Consider the following 21,790-nt stretch of genomic DNA (forward strand, 5'->3'; position numbering starts at 1 on the left):
AGCATAAACCAAGACATATAAGAAAACGTAACAAAATCTGGTGAAACTTTTTAAGTCACATGAAATTAACAACATAAAACAAATGATGGACCCTTAGTGGAGCAAATGGTTGGCTCTAGAAGAGGCTCCCAACCACACTGGCACATGTACCTGGAGACTTCCTAGTACCTGTGTCACCTGAGTGAGGGGTGTCCCTTTTACAGATTTAAGTAGGTAACCACTAAGATCAAGCTAATGCCTGATTTCACCCATCCCACTGGCTAGATGGCTCAAGCCTCTCCCTCCCAGGGACCATGAACGCCAGCTACCGTGGGCTCCAACGCTTCCTTCCTACCTGTCCCCTGATAGTGTCATTTGTCTATTTGTCTACTTCTCCCCTTGTCTAGCTCAGTCTTTGTGTTTCATTCAATAAGTGGCTCTCCAATGCCGCAGTCTTGGTTACATCCAAAGCACGTGTGCATCTGCTTTACTTCCGATTTCACAAATGCTTACTGTGTTTAATTCTGTATACACTATGCATGTAATTCATATACAGTACATTTCATAGTCTGTTTTATTTTGAAGAGGAATAACCTGAGAGTCTGGTTCGAGTACAGAATAACTAAGCTGTCTTGGGAATCCACTTTTCATCAGAGTTCAGTTTCCTATGCATAAAAAGCCTTAGGCTCTGCTCATGTCTGGGCTTAAATGGAGAGGAAGGAGCCAAGGGACAGAGCAGTCTGTACTGTGCAGCAGCCTGACGTCCTGGGAGGCAACGCTTTAGCTAACTCCCCAGAAAGGGGCTTTCTCTTGATAACACTCATACTTGTGTGCTTCTGTGACAAAACAGAGCAGCTGTAAGAAATAAGTGATGGGCATGTACTGAGCACAGCTTATTAATGAGGAGGAGCAGTGGCTGGATGTAGGAAGTTACCAGACAGTCCTACAAGAAAGTATGTGCTCTGATGAGGACAGACAAGTGGCCCCATGTGCTCTAGGGAAGGCTGTGAAGAGAACATCTTTCATCCTAGTCTCCTGCAACTTAGATGATAGCCAATGAACTTTGGTGTTCGTGGGGATTCAGAAGTCTGGCTAATCTTCGAAAGGGGTCAAGCTCATTGCCAACCTATAGGGAGGTCCACATCTCCAGTGTGCAAAACACAGTGTAGAATGAACAACAACTCTCAAATCAGTTCTGGGGCTTCTCTTTCTTCTCAAAACTCCTTCCTGAATTCAACATTGGAAGTGAGTCAGGTCCCATTTCCCTTCTAGAGAGGTACATTTTAGAACGAGAACTAAAGCAAATATCGGGAGTCCATGAGGACCCTGCTTTCTGTGGAGATGTAAAGAGGAAACAGAAAGCTGCCCATCACCAAGCTCCTGGGGCTGGTGTGAGAGTACAAGGATTCCAGGCAGTGGTTCAAAGCTCAGAGACCTGTCAACCAGGAGCTTTATTCAGCATTTGGCTTGACAAAAAGTGTGCCATATCTTGTTTGATTTTGGAAACAACTTTAGGATAACTTTAAAAGCCATAAGAAGAACCCAATAAACATATGGGTGTTCAGATGTAACCACACATGGTCAGGATGCTCATGGTGGGATGTGGCAGAACCTTCAGCTCAGTTCCCTATGTGCATGGCCTGCATGCTCTCCATTCAATTTGCTCTGTGGGTCAAGTCACATCTCTAAAGGTTCCTAGCTGAAATGAGCATCTCTCACCAGAAAGATTTATTTAGTTTATTCCATAGGCATCTGGGAGATAAAACAGCTGAAAATGAAGTGATCCTGTCAGTAAAGGATTCCATGGTCACGCGGCAGTTGCTGTTCTAAGGGAGGCGTCTGGGAAACTCTATGCTCAGATTGTGTAGGTCAAGAATCACAAATATGAGACACTTGCCTCACAGGTGAGCTGGAAATCTTGAGCACCTATGGTTAATTGGCTGAAGAGGTGGCTGAAAGATGGGGAAGACCTCAGGAGTCAGAGGACACCCCTTTCCAATGTGATTATGTGATTGCCTGTGTCCCTCCAGACAGGTGAGGATATACCCTTTGTAAAACACAGTGTGTGTGTCTGTGTGTGTGTGTGCGTGTGTGCGTGTGTGCGTGCGTGTGTGTGTGTGTGTGTGTGTGTGTGTGTGTGTGTGTGTATGTGTGTGTGTGTGTGTGTGTGTGTGTGAGAGAGAGAGAGAGAGAGAGAGAGAGAGAGAGAGAGAGAGAGAGAGAGAGAGAGAGAGAGATGTATGGTGTGTATATCTGTTCATGTGTATGCCGTGATAGCCTATGGGTGGATGGAGGTCAGGGGTCAATCTCAAGTGTCTGGTGGGAACTGGAGTTTGCCAATTTGGCTAGGAGAGCTGGTGAGCAAGCCCCGGGTGTCCACTTGTCTCTGCCTCCCCAGCACCAGGACTAGAAGCGCTTATCACCAGGCCCAGCTTTGGTGCGGGGCTCAGGCTCAGGTCCCCACGCTTGCGTGGTAAACACTTCACTGGCTGAGCCATTTCCCCAGCCTGACCTGATGCAGTTTTGAGGGAAGATGCTGAGGAAGCAGGTGGTGTCTTTAAATTATGTTGGTACAGTTCATCTGGTAGTCTTTCTGCTGCTACGGTCAATGAGGAGGCTTACTGCTCATGACCCTCATGGTCCTCTATAGGAAGCCAGGTCTCCATAAAACTCCCTCTGGATGGACCCTCATGAAACAGATCCCCAAGTGGTAGGGCTGATCCAGACTGGGCCAGTGATTCAAAACTCACGTTTTCCTTAAAAGGAAATTAGATCTTGTTTGGTCATCACAACATCAACATAATATAATATGTGTAGGAAAGATGGACAGATGCATCCACATAACTAAAAAAAATTACTCCTCAGGGCTTTGGCAAAGGCTTGAGAGTCAAAGCAATCTGTGTTTTGGTAAAGGAAAATATTAGTATGTCACTTAGCAAGGGAAATGGAAAGATTCTGGGGAGTCCCTTCATTTTTCTCTTCTTTCCCAACCTCAAGGCTTGGAAGAGATAAAGGGAGAAACAGTCACATATAAGGCATGTAGGCTGGCTGGGTCTCAGATTTTCCTCGGTGTTCTTACCACCTAAGAGGCACCAGAGAATGTGAAATGAATTTGGGGAGAAAGATGAAATATGCTAAGTTCTGAAACTTTTGGGTCCCACAAACAGCCCTGACTTTGTCCCAGGGGTGGAGTTCTCTAAGGCCTTCATATGACGTCAGTGGGGATGGCCAGCTTCTCATGAGACTTGCAAAGAAAGATGTTATCCTCGTTTTGCAAACTCAGAAAATTCACCTGCTCCTTCCAACCCCTCCTCACCTTCCCGTTGAGAAAGAGTTACCGCACCAACACAGACATCACTGGAGTGGCTGAGGGTGTTTCCCCATGAGGCAGAATGCTGGCAGGAGTCCCGGGTGACTCTTGGCATCCAGCCTGCTGGGCTGCAATGGCTCAGGCTCGTCCACTCCTATATGGAGCCTTGCCATTTACTTGGCCAGATGCCCATTTTATTACACTTTTATATTAAAAATGGTATAGCTAGCATTTATTTCCTCAAAGTACTAATGACAGTAAGGCCCTCCTTATAGGCTATACTCACTTAAACTTGGGCATCTCATCTGTTATGGATTGAATTATGCCTCCTAGAAACCCACATGCTGATGTCTTAAATCCTCTTACTAGAATGGACTTTTTTTTTTTTTTTAAAGTGGACAGGGTCTTTAAATATGTAATGTAATTAAATGAGGTCACAATCTAACATGACTTGTACTCCAACAAAAAGACATTTGGACAGAGACAGAGCAGAGATCACAGAAAGATACAGGGTGAAGACAGTGCTTATTAGCCAAGGAGAGGGGTCTACAATGAATCCTTTCCTTACAGCTTCTATGGAGCCAACCTTCTCTATACCTTGATCTCAGATTCCAGCCTCCAGAATCAGGAAAACGATCCATTTCTGTCATTTAAGTCTGTAGAACTTTATTAGGAAGCCTAGGCTACAATGGTACCTGTTTCCACCCATCCTGAAGAATTCTCCAGGCAAGCTGAGCTGCCTTACCACTGTCCCATAATGTACTGTCTCTCAGCTGCTGCCTACATGGCATCACATAGCACCATCTCTCCTCCGGGAAGGGTCTGGTCCCTCTACCTCACACCTTGTAGGTCTGCAAACTGTTGCTTTTAAGCCAAGTCTAGCCTGCCACTTATTTCTGTGAATGGAGTTTTCCTGGGTCCCAGCAGGGACCCTCTCCCAAGGCTGTTGATTGGCCCTCTCACTTTAGACAGCAGAGCTGAAGACCTGTAAGAGATACTGCAGGCAGGCGGTGGTGGCACACACCTTTAATCCCAGAGATACTGCAGGGCCTACAAAGCCAGGGGCGCCAACTGGCTGGACCATCCCAGGCAGTGCTGAATCCTTACCCACTCATTCATTCTGGGAGGCCCAGTTCTAAACTCTGGTAGTTTCTAGAACCATCTACTGCTCAGAGTCCTTCCTCATCTCCTAGAACACGGGTGTCACTTACAATTTTAAGGAAAAATCTAGATGCCAGTTCTTGTCCCACCGTCTACCACCCACAGGACTTCAGGTAAGCTACTCAACTTTTCTGGACTCGCATTTCCTCCTCCACAGAAAGATCATCATATTATTTACTCAAAGATCTTTTGGTATGGGTTAAGTGAAATAATATTTGTAAAAAGGACTTTGTAAAATGGTAACTGACATAAACATTCGCTAGTATTATCAACTCATTTTAAATTGTTTTTCTTAAAGTTTGTTATTTCTTAAGTAAATCCAAACTTTCTCAAGGCTAGGGACTTGGTCTTGGAATCCTGTGAAGCCAGAGTCGGATTCTACGCAACAGCAGAAGCAATGTTTTGCACTGTCCTCGTTCTCAGGATACTCCTACGTGCTGCCTGCATGCCCGCTGTGCTGGCACCCCAGGAGGCTGACCTTGGCAAACCATATCAAAGGTCCTCCCCCTCACCCCCCCCCCCAGGCTGGCCGGTGAGAAGCACTAGCAGGAGTCTGTGGGTAGGTCAGAGGAGATGGGGCTCAGGTCCTCACTCTGCTGCTTCTGGGTACAGGGCATACTGGCTGCATCTCGATGCCAAAGGCCATGGGTCTGGCCATGTAGCCCTCTTCACACAGCTGTTCTCTCCTTCGTACCTGCAGGCAGACCCATAGAAAAAGCTCCCCTACTGCTAGTTTAGGGTGCTGTTCTGACTTCCCGAATCCTCTGCCCAACTTTCTTGAACCCTGCCTCCATCTTCATCAAGATCTCTTTAAGCCATCTGTCTGAAAGCACTTTCTGTGAGGACCTGACAGATGTGCTCCTAGGGTGCCATGCAAGGATGTTAATCCCCAGTGACAATCCAATGGAAGATAGATGCCTGAGGGGAAAGCCGGTGAGAATGGATGGCGGTGAGCCCAGGGCTTACTGCCACATCAGGTAATGCCTGGCCTGGCCAGCTTGCTCAAGTCCACACTGGGAAGAGGGAGAGATAACTGGTAGCTCGCTATGGTGCAGGAGGACACAGCCCAGCCAGGAAGGAGGTGGATGTCCTAGCTGTAGATGCTACTCTAGTGACTTGGGAGGAGCAGTGGCATGTCCCATGTGACTGTCTTTTCTCTTGCAGAATAGATATTTGCATTCATCATTTTTCTACAATTGACAAATCAAACACACAGCCAGAGATCTCTCACTCTGCAGGCTTGTGCCCAATCTGAAATCCAGGACCTGCCACCTCCAGTGCCACTAGTCTAGGACACACGGTACTCCTGGCCTTGGATATTGAATGGCTCCAGAGCATTGATACATTTCATGACATGCTGAAGTTCTGTGCACCTCATCTCTTATGTGGGCGAGTTCATAATACATGATTGGTGAAAGGCTTTCTTAGGAAAGTGTAGACAGGAAGAACCCAAGGTTATGGAGAAAGAGGGCAGAGGCAGTAAGAGAGAAGAAACAAAGGGGTACCACACGACAGCAGCCTGCTTGAGTAGGAAGGTCACAGGAAAACGCACCACTACTTCCAGAACCTTCTCAATCGCTTCCTGTCAGCCCAGCCTAGCTTAGCCTCCTCCACATAAGCAAGTAAGCCCAGGCTGATTCTGAGCCAGCAAGGTAAATATAAAATAAGATCAAATATTAAGAATCCAAACAGAGGCCTTACTTATTAAAAAGGAGCAATACAGGTGTGGTGTGCCATCATCATAATTTTTATTGCTGCCGCTAACTGGGAGTGGGTATAAATGGCTGCCCCGGGTCTGCAGCTATAACTCTAAGAAGGAAACCAAGGTTGCTGTGATCCCAGCAGGTTATAAGCACCTAGCACTCCAAGCAGAAAATCCCTTTCCAGCACGATGGCACTGGGGCCGCGGGAGGGCAGGACAGGAGGAGGCGGGGAGAGGGGAGTTCAGCTGCGCCAGACAAGCTGCTGAATGTGGGTGCACATCTCTCCTCTCTTTTCCCACAATGCCTACCTCCATTAGGAGTGACAGGGCCAGGTACAGCTCCTCTGCAGCCCAAAGGGATGTGGCACAGGTCCTCTGCACACAGACAGAATGGCTCTTTTGTAGGGCTCCTCTGTGAACCCAGGTATTTTAAGCATAAAGTTCTTCCCAGGTTAGAGGGGCTGTTTTTCTAGTTACCCAGGCTTGGAAGAATATGTCGCCTATCTGGCACGGTATGAAAGGAAAAAGAAAAGATGTGTGTCCCTGGTCCCTTTCTAGCTTGGCCCAGGGCTATGTCATGTCATGTCACATGTCTGTTTTAGGCTTTGTCCTCCAGCAGTATATACAACAGTGTCTTCGTCCTAATCCTAACAGTCCAGTTTTTAAGCATTTGCTATATGCTAGCCTCTCTTCCATGTTTCACACATATGTAACGAGAATACCACGAGTAAGGTATTATAGGAGCCCATTTTACGCGCGAGGAAACAGGCTTGGAATTTAATCACTTATTCAAAGTGAGCAGCTAATTAGGACCTGGGAATCTGAAGTCAGGTAGATCGGGTGCCAAGTCTCCTCTTAGCCACTCTCTGTACCAGATGAACTGTTTTTTTTTTTTTCTAATCATGAAAAGGGTAAGGATGCTGTAGGTGCCCAGGTCACTGAAGGAGATGTCCCTTATTTGGTGACCCTATCACAGTTTCCGTGCCAGCAGCTCCGAGCCAAGAGGGCAAAAAGGGATCGGAGCACAATGAGCTTTAGAGACCAAAACTTCTTCAGGCCAAGCCACCACAGGATGGAGTCCTGGTCATGATGGGTGGGACTAAGAAAAGGCTCTTTGAGGAAGGGAAAGGATGGTCACCCTTGTAGACTGTGGGGCATGCAGATGTTTGTGAGCTGTGTAACAGCATGAGGGCCCCTTGGACAAAGTCAGTCAGCTCTGCTGCTGTTGCCGCTTGCATTGTGGGGGTGATAATTGTAAGGATAACTCACTGAAAGGGACCAAAGACATGAGCAATCAGGTACACAGAGACTGACTGGACAAAGGGGAAGGGGAGGAGGAGGTGCTGGCTAGCACGCTGTAACCAGGAACATGAAGCTGGAGCACCAGCCTCAGGAGCCTCACGGGGGCGTGGTACTGTAGCAGCCTAGTGCTTCCAAGGGCCACTGGGGAACTGACCAATGGGGGCACGGCAGGAGATACTTTCAGAAGTATACCCACTAGTGGGAACATGAGGCAGATGAGAAGGCAGAGAGAAAGCAAAGCAATTAGAGTAATTAACCATTCAAAGGTAATTAACAGTGTTGCACCCACGGCACAGGGGCGTCACACAGCTACAGACGTCAGCTGAGGGTGAAGAGAAGTGCCCTAGGTTCTTAGCAGCAAGCACCTTCCTCTTCGCAGCCCCCTGACGCCCAGTCAGAATGAGGACAGTGATCCTCTACAGATTAGCACTGTCTCCTCCCTGGACCAGGCACATATCACTCTGGAAAAGGGAACTCAAAGAGATGGACAGCACCAGAGCAGTCACTCAGAGAGTGTGAAATCCCAAAGGTGTACAGAAAAATTGAGCCCATCTGTGTATTATTTTACAGGGCAGGAAACTGAGGCTCAGGAGGGGATGAGGGGTTGTCTGAGGACACCGAGCTAATTCAGACTGAAGCCAAGACCAGGAACCAGGGCTCCTGACTTGCTTGCTAGGACTTCTCATCCATCTCTCCATCATCCATCTTTCCCAATGGGCCTCTTGCTCTGTCTCATCTGGCAAGAGATGCGGAGGATGGGTTTTAGGGTCCAAGGTTACATACATACCTCGGGGAGAGCGAGTGCATGCCTCCTGCGAAGCTGTCATCCACTCTCCAGCAAATGATCTTAACCTGACCTTTTCATCTGAAAATGGAGAGATGATCCCGCCGCTCGGGGAGGGTTGGGGGAGGACTGAAGACAATACAACTGAGATGGGGTTAATTAATCACGGCTGTCAGTCCAAATACTGAAGAACGATATAGTAGGTGTGTGGAGAACACTGGGCACTATGTCTGCTGGGCAGTACAGAAACAAAGTGTAGGCTGACAGAAGGAACCTCCGGGTCACATATCTTGTGTCTCAAAGGGCAGCAGGACTCTAAGCACTTGGTGGCGATGACAGCTGGCTCAGGGACAGTCCCTAAGAATGACAGCAGCCGCCTGGTCCTTTGGGGGCTGGCTCTTTCTTAGACACATCCATCCCTGCTGTCTTCTTAGCATGAAACAGTTAAGAAGCCTCTGTTGTATGCTAACATAAACTCATGCCGTGGAATGCTTAAGGCCTCGTGAAAAGACTGCAAAGTCTCAAACTTTGGCTAACACGAAGAAGATTTAAGCCCAAGAGGAAAAACAGAGATTCTTTAGTTCCCCATTGTGCCTCCTGAATTTTTTTCTTTAGAGACAAGGTTTGTGTATAGCTTTAATCCTCCTGTCTCAGCCTCCCAAGTGAGCCACCACACTGGGCTTGGATTATTATTATTATTATCATTATCATTTTCAACCTTAAGCTGAACCAAGGCTGCCCCAGAGTCGGTGTTCTGTTCTGCTCCTTTAGCCTGATCTCTAGCACGTCAAAAACAAGTTATTTGTGACCACCATCTGGGCTCTGCGGTGGGCCATCTGGCATTGCCAGCTAATCAGTGAGGTCAAGCTGACATCTTGGAAGAGTACTACCACAGATTTCTGTGTTTTAACTAGAAAGAGATTTAGATTCTATGAACCAACGAGACCAGGAGCAGGGCGATGCACAGCTTCAGCTCCAGTTTGGTTTTAAGTAGATTAAAGTCTAAGTGTATTTTTCAGTATGCAGCAATTGGGTTAGTCTAATGACAAATGTCATTCCCAAGTACTGCCAGAGCAATATGCCATCTCCATTAGGAGTGAAGTTTCCTGGCCAGATTAAGACATGGAAAATAATTTTTGGTTATCAACAATTCCCTTCAGTCTCACTGATCAGATTAGGCCTAGCTACGGAAAGAGGAATTTACAAATTAGATGCTGTTCTCTATTTATTACCAAAATGGTCGCTTTCCACTCCATCTAGGAGGTATAGCAGAGATCTCATTAGGTCTCAGCTGCTGATAACACCCACTCCATAAATCAATCTCCTTTGCAAGCCAGTGGATGAAATGAGCATTATGCTGAAGACCACAGAGTGGATGAAATTAAACCTCTGTACCCCTGGAAGGAAGCTAGAGGAGCCTTTCAAGCCTTAAATGCCTTCAGTGCTCTGGACCCATGGTAGCCACAGGGCATCTCTCCTCACTCGTCTCTTAACCATTTGCTGACTGCTATTCTTGGCTGGCTAGCTGGCATTCCTGAGACAGAATGAAAAGCGAGAGGTATTTCCAGAGCTCAACCTTCACGTATTTGAAGAAGAAAGGGAAAAGAGGTAAACATGTTGCCGGGCGGTGGTGGCGCACGCCTTTAATCCCAGCACTCGGGAGGCAGAGCCAGGCGGATCTCTGTGAGTTCGAGGCCAGCCTGGGCTACCAAGTGAGTTCCAGGAAAGGCGCAAAGCTACACAGAGAAACCCTGTCTCGAAAACACCAAAAAAAAAAAAAAAAAAAAAAAAAAAAAAAGAGGTAAACATGTAAAGAGAAGCATTATGGAATAGCCTTGCCCTCCCAGGAAAGTGTAAAAGAAAGGCTGCCAGACTAAAAAAGGGGTGTGTGTGTGTGTGTGTGTGTGTGTGTGTGTGTGTGTGTGTGTGTGTGTGTGTAAACTTAATTTACATATCTGATTCATTACATATTCTCAGCTGGACCATATCTGGCCTACTCTGGCTTCAGATCTGACAGAGTGACAACTCTGGCCCAAGCCCCTACTCTTCCTCGTTTTCTCCCCCTTTCTAATCACTATTTACTGTCCACCCATGCTCCCCCAGGCTCTGCTAGTGCTGGGCCAACAGAGGTGCTGCTTCTAAGAATGGACAGCCCAGCACAGCATCAGATAAACCGCAAATGACACAGTCCCACTGAGGAAGTGCTGTGCAGCAGGTGGGCGAGCATGCGGGGCTCAGGGAGGGGAATGCAGTCCTGCGGGGGGGGGGGGGCAGTGAGCAGAGCTGCTGAGAGCAGTGGCAGAGGAGAGGAAGGTTTACAGTTAAACGGTGGGCCAGGCTTTCCATGCAGAGAAGTTAGGTGTGTGTGTGGGGGGGGGTATGGCGGGGTTGGAGGAAAAAGCAAGGTGGCTTTGGGGGTACAGACTGTTGTGCAGGGATCCCGTGTCATTCCAGCGGTCTAGGGATGGCAGGATTCTAGACATCCTTGAATGCCTCAGCGGTCTGAGACTAGAATGAGCACTCCAGGTCTGTTCAAGACACCTAGGGCTAAAGCTAATATGCATCACCCAAGCGCCATGGAAACAGCTCAGCAGAGCTGGAAGGTTTGTTTGTAACAAGCAATCTCCCCCTTCATTGTACCACCAAGGGAGTGTGGGGAAGCACGTTAGAATATATATATATATATATATATATATATATATATATATATATATATATATATATATATCAGTTTATTCTTGAAGTTTTCATACTTGCATACAATGAAACATGACCATATCTATCTACCATTTTCTCCCTTCTAAATCCTACGAACATGTCCCCCTCCCAATTTCACGTCTTAGTTTTGGGTAACTCATTAAGTTCAATCTGTGCTGCCTGTATGTGTACAGTAGGGCCATCCACTGGAACATGAGAAACCTAACAATGGCTGCACACTGGAAAAAGAATGATTTGCACCCAGCAACTATCAGCTGTCACTAGCTGTTCAGTGAGGGTGGTGCCAGCCTGACATGCATGGAAGCATGTCTCTTCACTTCAATCTGAGCAATGAGGACAGCTCTGGTCTATCACGCCTAAGCAAAGGTCAGCAGGAAACCTAGGTGGCTGACGTAACTTCCTGGTCTCCCACATGAGCTGCTAGACTTCTCAGAGCGAGGCCTGGGGCATATTAGTTAAACTCAGTCTTGACACTCTTTTTTCTATTATTGTTATTAATTAAATTTGTTACTTGACAATTGTATGTAATACATTCTGAATACTCTCACTCCCCAACTTCTCTTTTCTCCCTCTTGGTCCTTTCATTCCCCACAATTCCTTTCCTGTGTCCATGTCTTTTTGTTTCACAATCCACTGGGTTCAACTAGGACACTCCTCTGAGTGACCATGAGTATGACACAATCCAATGGACCCTGGTGGGCTCACTAGTGCGTATACATCTGAATATAATACACTTCCCAGAATCCATCAGCAGCTATCCTTCATTAGGGAAGGGCTAGAGTCCCAAGAGCCTCGCCTCCATTCATGACTGGCTATAGACAGACCCAGTGTAGATAAGTGCATCACTGAGTTCATGATTACAATGACGGTGTCATACCCCTGATGACTTATCCTTAGTGAATGATTTAAGGGCCAGCCAGAAGTCCTATGTCCAGAAACTTTAAAAAGTCTTAACATTCTTTATGTCTTTGTGTGTGTGTGTGTGTGTGTGTGTGTGTGTGTGTGTGTGTGTGTGTGTGTGTGTGTGTATAAAATAAGCAAAACCAAAGAAACTCAGAATTCAAATATGTTTTCAGAAATGATAAACATTTAACCTTACAAAGTTTATCTAAGCTGGGCACGGTGGCACATGCCTATAATCTCAGTACTTGGGAGGTAGAGGCAGAAGGATCAGGAGTTCAAAACCAGCCTGGACTAAATGAGTTACCATCTCAACTCACACCCCTTCCCTCAAAAAGCCCATCTATTCATTATCCATCTGGCGAGTCCTGAAGATCTTTGATGGGAGTAGTTTCTGTTGGTCTGAGGAAGAACTATGAATGAGCCTAAACTGCAGCAAATGCTTGTTTATTTGTAATGGAGTAGATGGCTAACATTTTCCCCCTGTAGAGTATCTGAACAAATTCTTTGGTTTTGGTCTGTCCTGATGACCTCACCAGAGCTCATCCATGCACTCTGTGCATCTGGGACTCAGAAAGCTGACTTCTCTAATAATTAGTCCAGGAAGCGGTTTCTCATCTGGGGCTCCTACTTGATTACCCAATTCTGAAGGCAACTTTTCAGGGCTTAGGGGTCTCACTTGAATTGCTGGGGCCTGAGGACCTGCATCTGGTTAAATGGCCTCATTCTCCTGGGAGCATTGTGAGGTCAGGGTGGCCTCTGGAGCATGCTGACTTCAGAGTGCTCAGTCAAGAGAACCAAGGAAAACAATGGAAGTGGAATGTCTCCTGAAATCTGAGCCAGTTTTCAAGGACCTCTGCCACTGGTAAAGACATGTGACTACCCCGGGCCATAAGATAACTACATTTTAAAAAAATATATTTTGAAATAATTATGTTCATGTCCTTGACATATATCTAATGTAAATCAATGCTATTCAGATTATGCTTGCAAACCACATGGGGCTCTTTGTGGGCAACCTGCAGCTCTCCTAGGCCCTCAGATTTCTGTATTTCAATAAGGCATCATCCTGAGTCCTGCAGGGCACACAGCAGGCAAATGGGTCTGCTGGCTAATGATGATTGCAGAAGCGACACTACAGAGTCACGTTACCAGCCACCGCTCATCCAAATATTTAATCTCCCTTATCTGGGGAGAAGCTCCGTGTCTGGTTCTACTGTGTGCCCATCTTTATCTGCTCATCCAAATAAATATGTCTTATGGTAAATTTCAGAAGGCTGGGTCTGTACGTCAGTTGTCTTAGTGATATGAGAGAGCAGTTCCAATGTGAGGAGACATTTAACAGATGTATTTTTTTTTATCTTGAAGAGAAGAAATTCCCAATTCTCTCTTTTTAAAAATTGCATTTATTAGTCTGTGTGGGTGGGGGTGCATGTGATCAATGTGACCATGGAGGTCAGAGGCCAACTTTGTGGTGTTATTTTTCTCCTTCCAAACCATTGTGTGGGTTCCAGACAGAGAACACAGAGTGTAGGCATGCACAGCAAGTACCTTCACCTGCTGAGCCATAGTGCTGGCTCCCCATATCTTTATACCCAGCTTTTCCCTCTAGTGTCTTCTATCACAATAGAGACTGGACCTGGAAAGTGGACTGTGTCCTTGGAGCAGGGCATCTCCACCAATGACAATGAGATGTGTGTATCAGCAATAGTCTTCCAGGGATGCCTTGGAAACAGGTGCTCACTGAAGCCTAGAGGAAGGCTAGAAGCAGCCAATGGGGTGGTGAGATCTTATTCTTTACCAGACAGAAGAGGAACCTGGAGACCTAGACTGCTCCCTCACATGGAAACTACAAATGCCCCTTTCTTGTTTCTTAGGATGTATGGTCTTGGAATGGCTCTTAAGTATCTATCACATCCTTCTTTGTCAAGCCTGTCTATGAGCAGTTGCTGTGGCAAGGCCTGGTGCTGACATGGCTGTGGATGGGGGACACAATTAAAGACTGGGATCCAGCTATGGTCTTGTTTGGGCCACAGCTACATTGGGCTGATAAAGCGAGTCTCCTCTTCCCTCTTTTATGGGATCATGAAGGCCTGAGTCCTCGGATCTCTGTAAGCTAACCCATCTATCAGCAAATGATGTCATCATGAATTCTGACCTTCCTGCCTCCATTATTGCCAAGATAACATCCCATCATTTCCAGGGCATCTCCTCTCAGCTAGCTCCTGCCCTGGTGGCCTCCATTTCCCTCTACACATGGTGTCCACAGGGATCCTGTTAAATGCATGTCAGATTGCATCACTGCTCTTCTCAAAACCTCCAGTGGCTTGCTGGCTTACTTCCAGCCCAAATCCAGGACCTCATGTCAACAAACTACACAATCTTGTCCCAGCTTCCCTGGCATCCTCTCCACCACATTCTGCCTCACCTCTACCCAAGACCCAACTAGCCTTTTTTCTGCTCTCAGATGTACCAGTCATGCTCCTTCCTTTTACATCACCCTTCCCTCTCCCTGGAACGATCTCTTTCCAAATACCCGTGTGCTTCCTTTTTACCTTCAAATCTTTATTTAGATACATCCTTCTCAGTAGTGTGCCATGACCATCTTATCCAACACCAAAACCCAGCAATACTTATCACTCTGACATTCTGTTTAATATATTCTCCACCCGTTTGAATAGAACCTCTCCAAAGGCAGGGAGTTTTAACTGCTTTCTTCACCATTATATCACTAGTGCCAACAATAGTGCCTGCATGGGTAGATGTTTAATTTACAGCGGGCTGGATGGCTGGCAAGAATAACTGGAGTCTATGTTTATATAGAGTTAACTGTACATAGTTTACTCAATTTTCTCTAATTTTCTTTCAAGGGAAAAATCTCCCAACTAAATGCTTTTTCTCTGTTATCTTCCAACCTCTAATTCTTCCACCTCTCTCTCAGTGGCTTTCTTAGGAAAGCTGACTGACAGGCCCACTTAGGTTTGTTCAGCTACTGCACAATGATGTGTCACTGAGTTGTCCCCACAATGCATCGAGCATTGCCTCCAAGTGACTGGCACTAGTGGTCTGTGCTGATAGGGATGCTGGCTGGGGCAGAGGCGGGGTCACCGGAAGTGTGATGAAGTAATCACACACCTTCTCTCAGCTTTGTGAGCAGGCGTGACAGCTCGGTTGGTAATATGCTTGATGCACAAGCATGAGGACCTGAGTTCCATTCTTGGCATCCACACAAAAACCCAGGCAGAGCAGCAAACACTGGTAATCCCAGTGATAAGGAAGTGGAGAGAGGCAGATCCCTACAGCTTTCTGGCTAACCAAACTAGTCAACTAGCCCCAGGTCCTAGTGAAAGCCCTGCCTAAGAAAACAAGGTGGACGGCTCCTTAGGAATGATACCTGAGGTTGACCCATTCTTCCTATCCTTCACATGCATGTGATGGTGTGTGTATGCATCCACACACAGGGATACACACATTTATCACAGATGTGCATGCACACACACATACAGTCTCCTGCCCTCCCTCCCTCCCTCCCTCCCTCCCTCCCTCCCTCCCCCCCCCTCTCTCTCTCTCACACACACACACACATACACACACACTCACACAAAATTTTATTTCTGAGTTGAAGAGAACTGGCAAGAATCCCATAGTGTAATCTTTTAGACATTTCACAAACTAGAGCTACACTAATTAAAACACAAGCATTTCTCCCTTTGTATTTGCTTCAAAGGGCAAATCATGAAGTCCTAAAGAGAAGAATATATTTTCCAAGCCACAGAATTGCCTTTTCTGCAAGTAAACTATACATAAACAGTAAACTGTCTATAAACCTAGAATCCAGTTCATCTTTTCATCCATCCACAAATGAACTAAATGTTTACTCTTTGCAAGGTCTTCCTTGAATCTGATCATTGAATTTCATCTACTCCATATTTATTGGGAATCCTATGGGCTCCTTCCAACTTTGTTCTGGAGTCTCCCATTCCCTTTTATCATGTCTAACTACTGTACTTCCCATTTCTTGCTTCTTTGGATCTTCATTCCCCTGACTCACCCCCTGGAACAATCCCTCCATCTTTCCATTTAGTTAGGCTCTAGAATCCCACTCCAGTTTTCCTAGGACAGGGCTGACTAGGGACAAGAAGCATACTCCAAATGTTCCTCCAGCCATAAGGAAGCAGTATGGGGAGAGGTGACTCTCTGGAGTCTAACCCTATCCATGTTTGGGCTTCAGGAAACCTTAGCAATGACCAGCTACTGGACAAGCCTGTTAGTACAATCTGCTCCAACAGCAAAGTATGCCCCAGGCTGGGAACTCTCCTTGGAATTCACTCTTATAAAGGACAAGATGGAGAAGCAGCGTGTGTTTTTTGGAAGCTCTTAATTTAACAGGAAACATAACCCTGTGTCTCTGTGAATGGCAACTGGCTGTGAAGCATGTTGTGAGTATTGCCCGTTTCCACATGACACATCCTAACAAAATATTTATCCTGATTAATCCTGAGCAAGGGCAGAAAGAGAGCCAAGACATCAACCTCTCTGCAAGCCCTTCTGTGACTCACAGGCCAACAGACTTGTGTACTATTCCACTCAATGCCACAAACTAATCAACTGCCCTGCAGTTTCATCAACAATGTAACAGAAGCTGTCATGCATTTTTCCAGAAAAACCCTCAGTGGCACCATTGCTCCTTGTAATAATCTGTCAAAGGCCCTATCTTCCAGCTTGCAAAACTACTTAGTGGAGCATGAAGGCTTCCTTGGGTTATTAAATTACGCTGTTACCAGTCCCTTGCTGTTTCTGTGTTTTAATTTTGTCTTTGTACCTTGAGCAGGGTTACTGGGAAGGGAGTAGTTGATAGATTTGTGACATCGGTCTTTGGAGTGAGAGAGCGAGAGTCTGCTCACACCCTTGGCTGTCTTCTCCCTCCACCTGTTCTTCTCAGGCAGAATCTCTTCTGAGTCCCTCTCTGCTTAGGTGCAGATTCTATCTTGCTGCCCTCACCCACATGGCTCAATGCTTGCACAATGTTTAAGAAAATTTGTCTTTAAATCATGCTGCTTGGAAGGACAGAAATACAACTATTCAAACATACAAAATGCAAGAGAAATGCTGAGCACAGAAGAAGCAGGATATTAGATCCACAGAGATCAAGGTCACAGGAAGCATGCACTGTTGGGATAATCTTTTGATACACTGTGTAAAGTTGTGTCTCTGTTTTATCTCACCTGCCTAAGGCATCTTCTGATTGGTTTAATAAAGAGCTGAATGGCCAATAGCTAGGCAGGAAGAGGACAGGTGAGACTTCCAGGCAGAGATAGGAACTCTGAGAAAAAATCTCAGGCAGGAGATTTGCTAGCCAGACATGGAGGAAATGGGACACACGGTACCAGGGAGCAGTAATAAGCCTCATGGCAGAACATAGGTTAATATAAACAGGTTAATTTAAGTTTTAAGAGCTAGTTGGGAACAAGGCTACACTAAGGCCAAGCTTTTATAATTAATAAAGAGTCTCCATATCATTATTTGGGAGCTGGTGGTCCAAAGGAAGACCTGTTACAATGCACAGTTTAGAACCTAATGGTTCTAAAACTCACTGTACATCACAACCCTTGGTTAACTCACCCTAGGCTCCTTCGTCAGTGGGTTTGGGCAGGATCCTAAGAGTTTGCATTTCTACTAAGTTCCATATGCCACCATTGATTCAAGGATCCCACTCTGAAAACTACTGGGCTAATCAGATTTAAGCTTGACTTTCCATGATTTGTTATCTTAAACATTTACCTGTTGTTCCCATTTTTATCCCTTCTGTGGGTTTTCCAGCAATATGCCATGAGAAAACCCAGTGGAAGAGATTTGACTCTATATTTATAATCTAAATGGATTCCTGTGTTTCCTCCATCCTTCCCAGAAGCATTTCCTTGGATCCTTGACTATGACTTACCAACTCAATGAAAATGTTCACTCCGTTCCTGTGGAAAAATCCGGAGGGAACCTGGAAGGCCACTGCCAGTGTGGAGAGAATCCTTCCCAGCACACATTTTTTCCAAGCAGCTGGCTAGTGAAAACTGTTCCCAAAAAACAGGAACAGGATACCTGCCCCCCACCTCAAGGGACAGAGCCCATAGGAAAGGCATGTCTCACTTACCTTAGCACAAACTCAACTGTGTTTTCAGGTCAAAGCTTCTATATGGAACATGAGGTTCTCTACATCAATGGCACTAATTGCCCATCTGACTAATTCCTATGACAGCAACCATTAACAATGTTCCTCCAGGAACATCAACTATAGGCTAGAAAGAAAGGTCTGCATGAAACGCCTTCTCCTGGCTCCCTGCTCTTCCCATCTCCCAGACCCCAGTCAAAGAGAAGGTAGTTGCTCACTGTTTCGGGGCTTGTCTTCATCCATGCCCTCATCCTCGTTCTCAGGGTCAATGTCTTCTGCTTGGGTGATCCAATCCAGGTAGCCTTTGAGATCTTCTTCTAGCTGCTGCTTCTCTCGAAGCTTCTGGAAATCCCCCCGAGCTTTGGCTTTCTCCCTCTCTTTGGAAAACTCTCTAGTGTGAGAGGGAGGGGAGGGGAGGGCAGGGCAGCACAGAGAGTCCATCCGGGAGGGAAGATGGAGAGAAGGGGAGACAAGGCAGGTATTAATTGCTTTGTGCGGAGAACCCTTTCCAAATCACCCCCTTTCTACAGACAGCTACCTCCAGCACCCAGTTCTGTCTTCACTCCCACAAGAGCGGGGAGCACTGAGAGCATGCCCTTGACACAGGCTGGGAAAATCTATAGGGATGAGGGTTGTCCATTCACTTTCTAGATCGTAATAGGTTTTGCCTGTGAATAACAGCTATTCTCCAAAGATCCGGAGACCCCTTCCAGTCACTCTACTGCCCCTCTACAACAAGGAAACACGTGCCACCCAGGATTAGGTCATACCTTTTTTAAAAAATGACAAAGCATCTTCAAATGACACAGATTATTAGGACCCAGTGATGACAGAGCCCACTTACTTGTACTGGGTCTCTAAGCCAATAATGCCTTCTTTTTCCAACTCTGGCTTCAGTGATGTCTCCTTGATAGTATGATAACGGCTAAGTTTGGAATATTTACACCATGAAAGCTAGCCAATGCAATTAATTGATCAGGGCATTTCCCCACAGAAGGGCAGTAAATTTTTACCAGTACCCCCATTGTCTAGGGGTCCAGTAGGTTTGATCTCTTCAATCTCTGTCCTCATGGCTACAATTCACTCTACAGTTCTTAGCATGCCTGGAGGGAATTCAACCCACATGGATACCCATAAGGATTCCAAACACAAGAAAATACCCTGGGGCCTGCTATTTGGGTTAAAGCAATCTATCCAGGATAGAAAAATATGTAAAATGCAGATGGTATCAAAGTTAATGTTGCAGTTTAAAGCAATAACAGATATTGTAGTTTGCTTGGGACTTGCTAGAAGAAAGAACCATAGAGGACATTCTTATTTGTCTCTGACATAGTCCTTTTCTCTAGCTCTGAATTCACTTTAAGCAAGGCTAGGGCTTGGAGCAGAGGCAACGACAGATAAGTTAGTTCCCAGGTGCCATAGCGGGTGTGAGCCCCTTCTTTCTATGGGTAGCAGGAGAGTTTGTTTTATTTGGGTTTTTGACCCACTGAAATTGGGGTTCTTGGTGGTAGGTTGGGGATAGGGTGGGTGGGGTGTGCATGTGAATTCTCTGGTGTCTTGACTAATCCCTGGGCCATGGTTCTTGCTTTTCTTCTCAGTAAGAACCCGAATCAGGGCAACCAGCTATGGAACCCAGTCAATAGAGCTTCGCACACAAGCTTGGTGATTGCAGAGGAAAGGCACCTTGGAGGTAATCATATCACCTATAAACCTTGGGGGACAAAAGGATCAGTGAAGCCCAGTGTCATATATGGGAGACTCTGTCACCACCACATTGCATTTTGTCTGTGGTGTTTGGCAATATTCAGGCTTTCACACTCTCACTATTGTAGTGAAATGGGGTTGAGACCTGGGAGGAGCCCAGGGAATGTTTTAATTGGGAGAATCGGGGGCCCTCAAGCTAACGAGGCTTCTTCAACTATGTCCTTAACAATACTCTGGTTTGGATTGAATTTTCTTCTCAAATCTGATTGAATCCGATTATAATTGGATTGAACTTGCTATTTCTTGGGCTTTCTGCCAAGTAGTGGGCACTTTTATCTCCTTCCCAGAAAGCTGTATGCCAGGCAAGAGGCTCTAGATTGGCAGATCATGGTGAAGGTAGAATCTGGCTTGGCTTTGCTCACCTGCTTTTGTTATTGGGGTGGCCATGGAAAGATGTCAGCCCCTTCTTGCCTTCCCTTCTTACTTTACACATGCCTCCCCTACCTTGACCTCACTCTCTAGAGACAATAGATTCAGAGTGCACTCCCTCCCTAGGTAAATAAACTAAAAACAAAGCAAAAAACCCAGTACCTTGAGGATCCTTTTTTACAATCTTTCTGCTACAGCCATGTGCTTTTTTCCTTCCTTTACCCTGGAGTGGGTTTGAGTGAGTTTCAAAGGGATGAAGTTGCTAAGGGAGTCATTTAGTTCTGGATAATTTCAGAGAGTTCAGCTCTGGTTATCAGACGCCTACCACCTCTCTTATAGCATTGGAAGAACAGGCCCTAGATTCATCTGGAGTTAGGAAGTGGTCCTGGTCCTGTTTTACAGCATCTGCCCTTGGAGTGGAAGCTCACTGTCTACACCTTCAGAACCATGGGAAATCTACGTGAACAGTCATAGGGGACAAAGGCCAAGAGGGTGGTTGCATGTTTCTATGAGCCTTGCCCTCTTTTGCTCCTGTAGAGGAAGGGCACGCTGTGGCAGGATGAAGATGTGGCCTGAGCAGCAAGGCAACATGGGGCTTTGATGGTGCCACGGGCAGGGATGCAGCCAGATCGTGGCTGTGTGGAACTCCAGGCTGCACATGGTGGTGATGCACTGGTGACAGCCACCAGTTTTCTTTCCTTTCCTGGATGCTGGCCATGTGACAGTGATGCACTGGATGGCAGCCTCTGGGTCTCTTTCCTCTCCTGGATGCCAGCCATGTGCCTGCTCTGGAGTCTGAGCTGATGAAGACATGAAACCCCAGCCTGACAGGCTGTGCCCAGCCCAGGGGCCAGAGTCAGCAAGACAATCAGTTACTAGTGTGAGATTTGTCACAAGGCAGGAGTGCATCTGTCACTAGCAATGGCCAAGATAAAACATGGGAGGAGGGGTGGTCAGTGCTGAGTCACGTGAAGCATGCAACAGGTTGTGGTTGGGGCGAATCATGTGGGACACTTGGCCCTTTGAAAATCAATACTGAATAGATAAACCATAACTCTGCTATTTGGGGGTTTGCTAAAATTTGTTTGCAAACCCCCAATCAATGCTCATGGCACTTTCAATCATGTGTAGATATGCATGGAGTGGCAAAAAAAAAAAAAACCCACACACAAAAAAAGTCCCATGCTCCCTACTGAGGTCAGACAACATAAAGTACTTTAAAGTGCTCTCCATAATTCAGTTGCCATAATGTAAGCAAATGTCTTTCTTCAGGGTCAGTCTAGTGTGTGTGTGTGTGTGTGTGTGTGTGTGTGTGTGTGTGTGTGGGTGTTGTGTACTTTTGTGCTGTTTGTTAGAGATTTTGCTGCTTAAAAGGCCCAAGCACAGCTCTAATGATTGAGAAGGCTGTGACTTGTCTTACAGAGAAACTGTTAGATAAGCTCATTTAGAATTCCAGTGCTGATGGCTGTGAGTCTAATGTTAATGCATGGGTGACAGTTACTAAATAAGTTGTGGACAGAAACACACACCGGGCGATGTTTTAATGGGTTACCAATGTGACCAGATACTCATTAGCAGGAATCTAACTCTGCACTTTGCATTGGTGGTCCAGCATTCACTGGTACATTGTCCACCAGG

At 46.2% G+C, this 21,790-nt stretch overlaps 1 protein-coding gene and 2 long non-coding RNA genes across 51 annotated transcripts in view; 1 reads left to right on the forward strand and 2 right to left on the reverse strand.

Annotated features, from left to right (window-relative positions):
* Cacna1c (calcium voltage-gated channel subunit alpha1 C) overlaps window positions 1-21,790 on the reverse strand; it is a 658,960-nt gene that overhangs the window by 132,762 nt on the left and 504,408 nt on the right. For all 45 annotated transcript variants that reach the window (XM_076567723.1, XM_076567725.1, XM_076567727.1 and 42 more), the window contains exon 9: window positions 18,238-18,410. In XM_076567723.1, coding sequence (XP_076423838.1) covers window positions 18,238-18,410 — 173 coding nt within the window. The remainder of the gene's footprint in view (window positions 1-18,237; window positions 18,411-21,790) is intronic.
* LOC143272489 (uncharacterized) lies at window positions 3,638-9,850 on the reverse strand. Its single transcript, XR_013050113.1, has 2 exons — window positions 4,314-9,850; window positions 3,638-4,274 (listed from the first exon to the last, which is right to left on the reverse strand). It is a non-coding gene; the product is annotated as an uncharacterized LOC143272489 (long non-coding RNA).
* Window positions 12,643-21,790, forward strand: part of LOC121828100 (uncharacterized) — a 30,546-nt gene continuing 21,398 nt past the window's right edge. For all 5 annotated transcript variants that reach the window (XR_013050111.1, XR_013050112.1, XR_013050109.1 and 2 more), the window contains exons 1-2: window positions 12,643-12,721; window positions 19,618-19,709. This is a non-coding gene — a long non-coding RNA (uncharacterized LOC121828100). The remainder of the gene's footprint in view (window positions 12,722-19,617; window positions 19,710-21,790) is intronic.

Source organism: Peromyscus maniculatus, chromosome 3 (genome assembly GCF_049852395.1).
Source record: "Peromyscus maniculatus bairdii isolate BWxNUB_F1_BW_parent chromosome 3, HU_Pman_BW_mat_3.1, whole genome shotgun sequence".
Taxonomy (NCBI): Eukaryota; Metazoa; Chordata; class Mammalia; order Rodentia; family Cricetidae; genus Peromyscus; species Peromyscus maniculatus.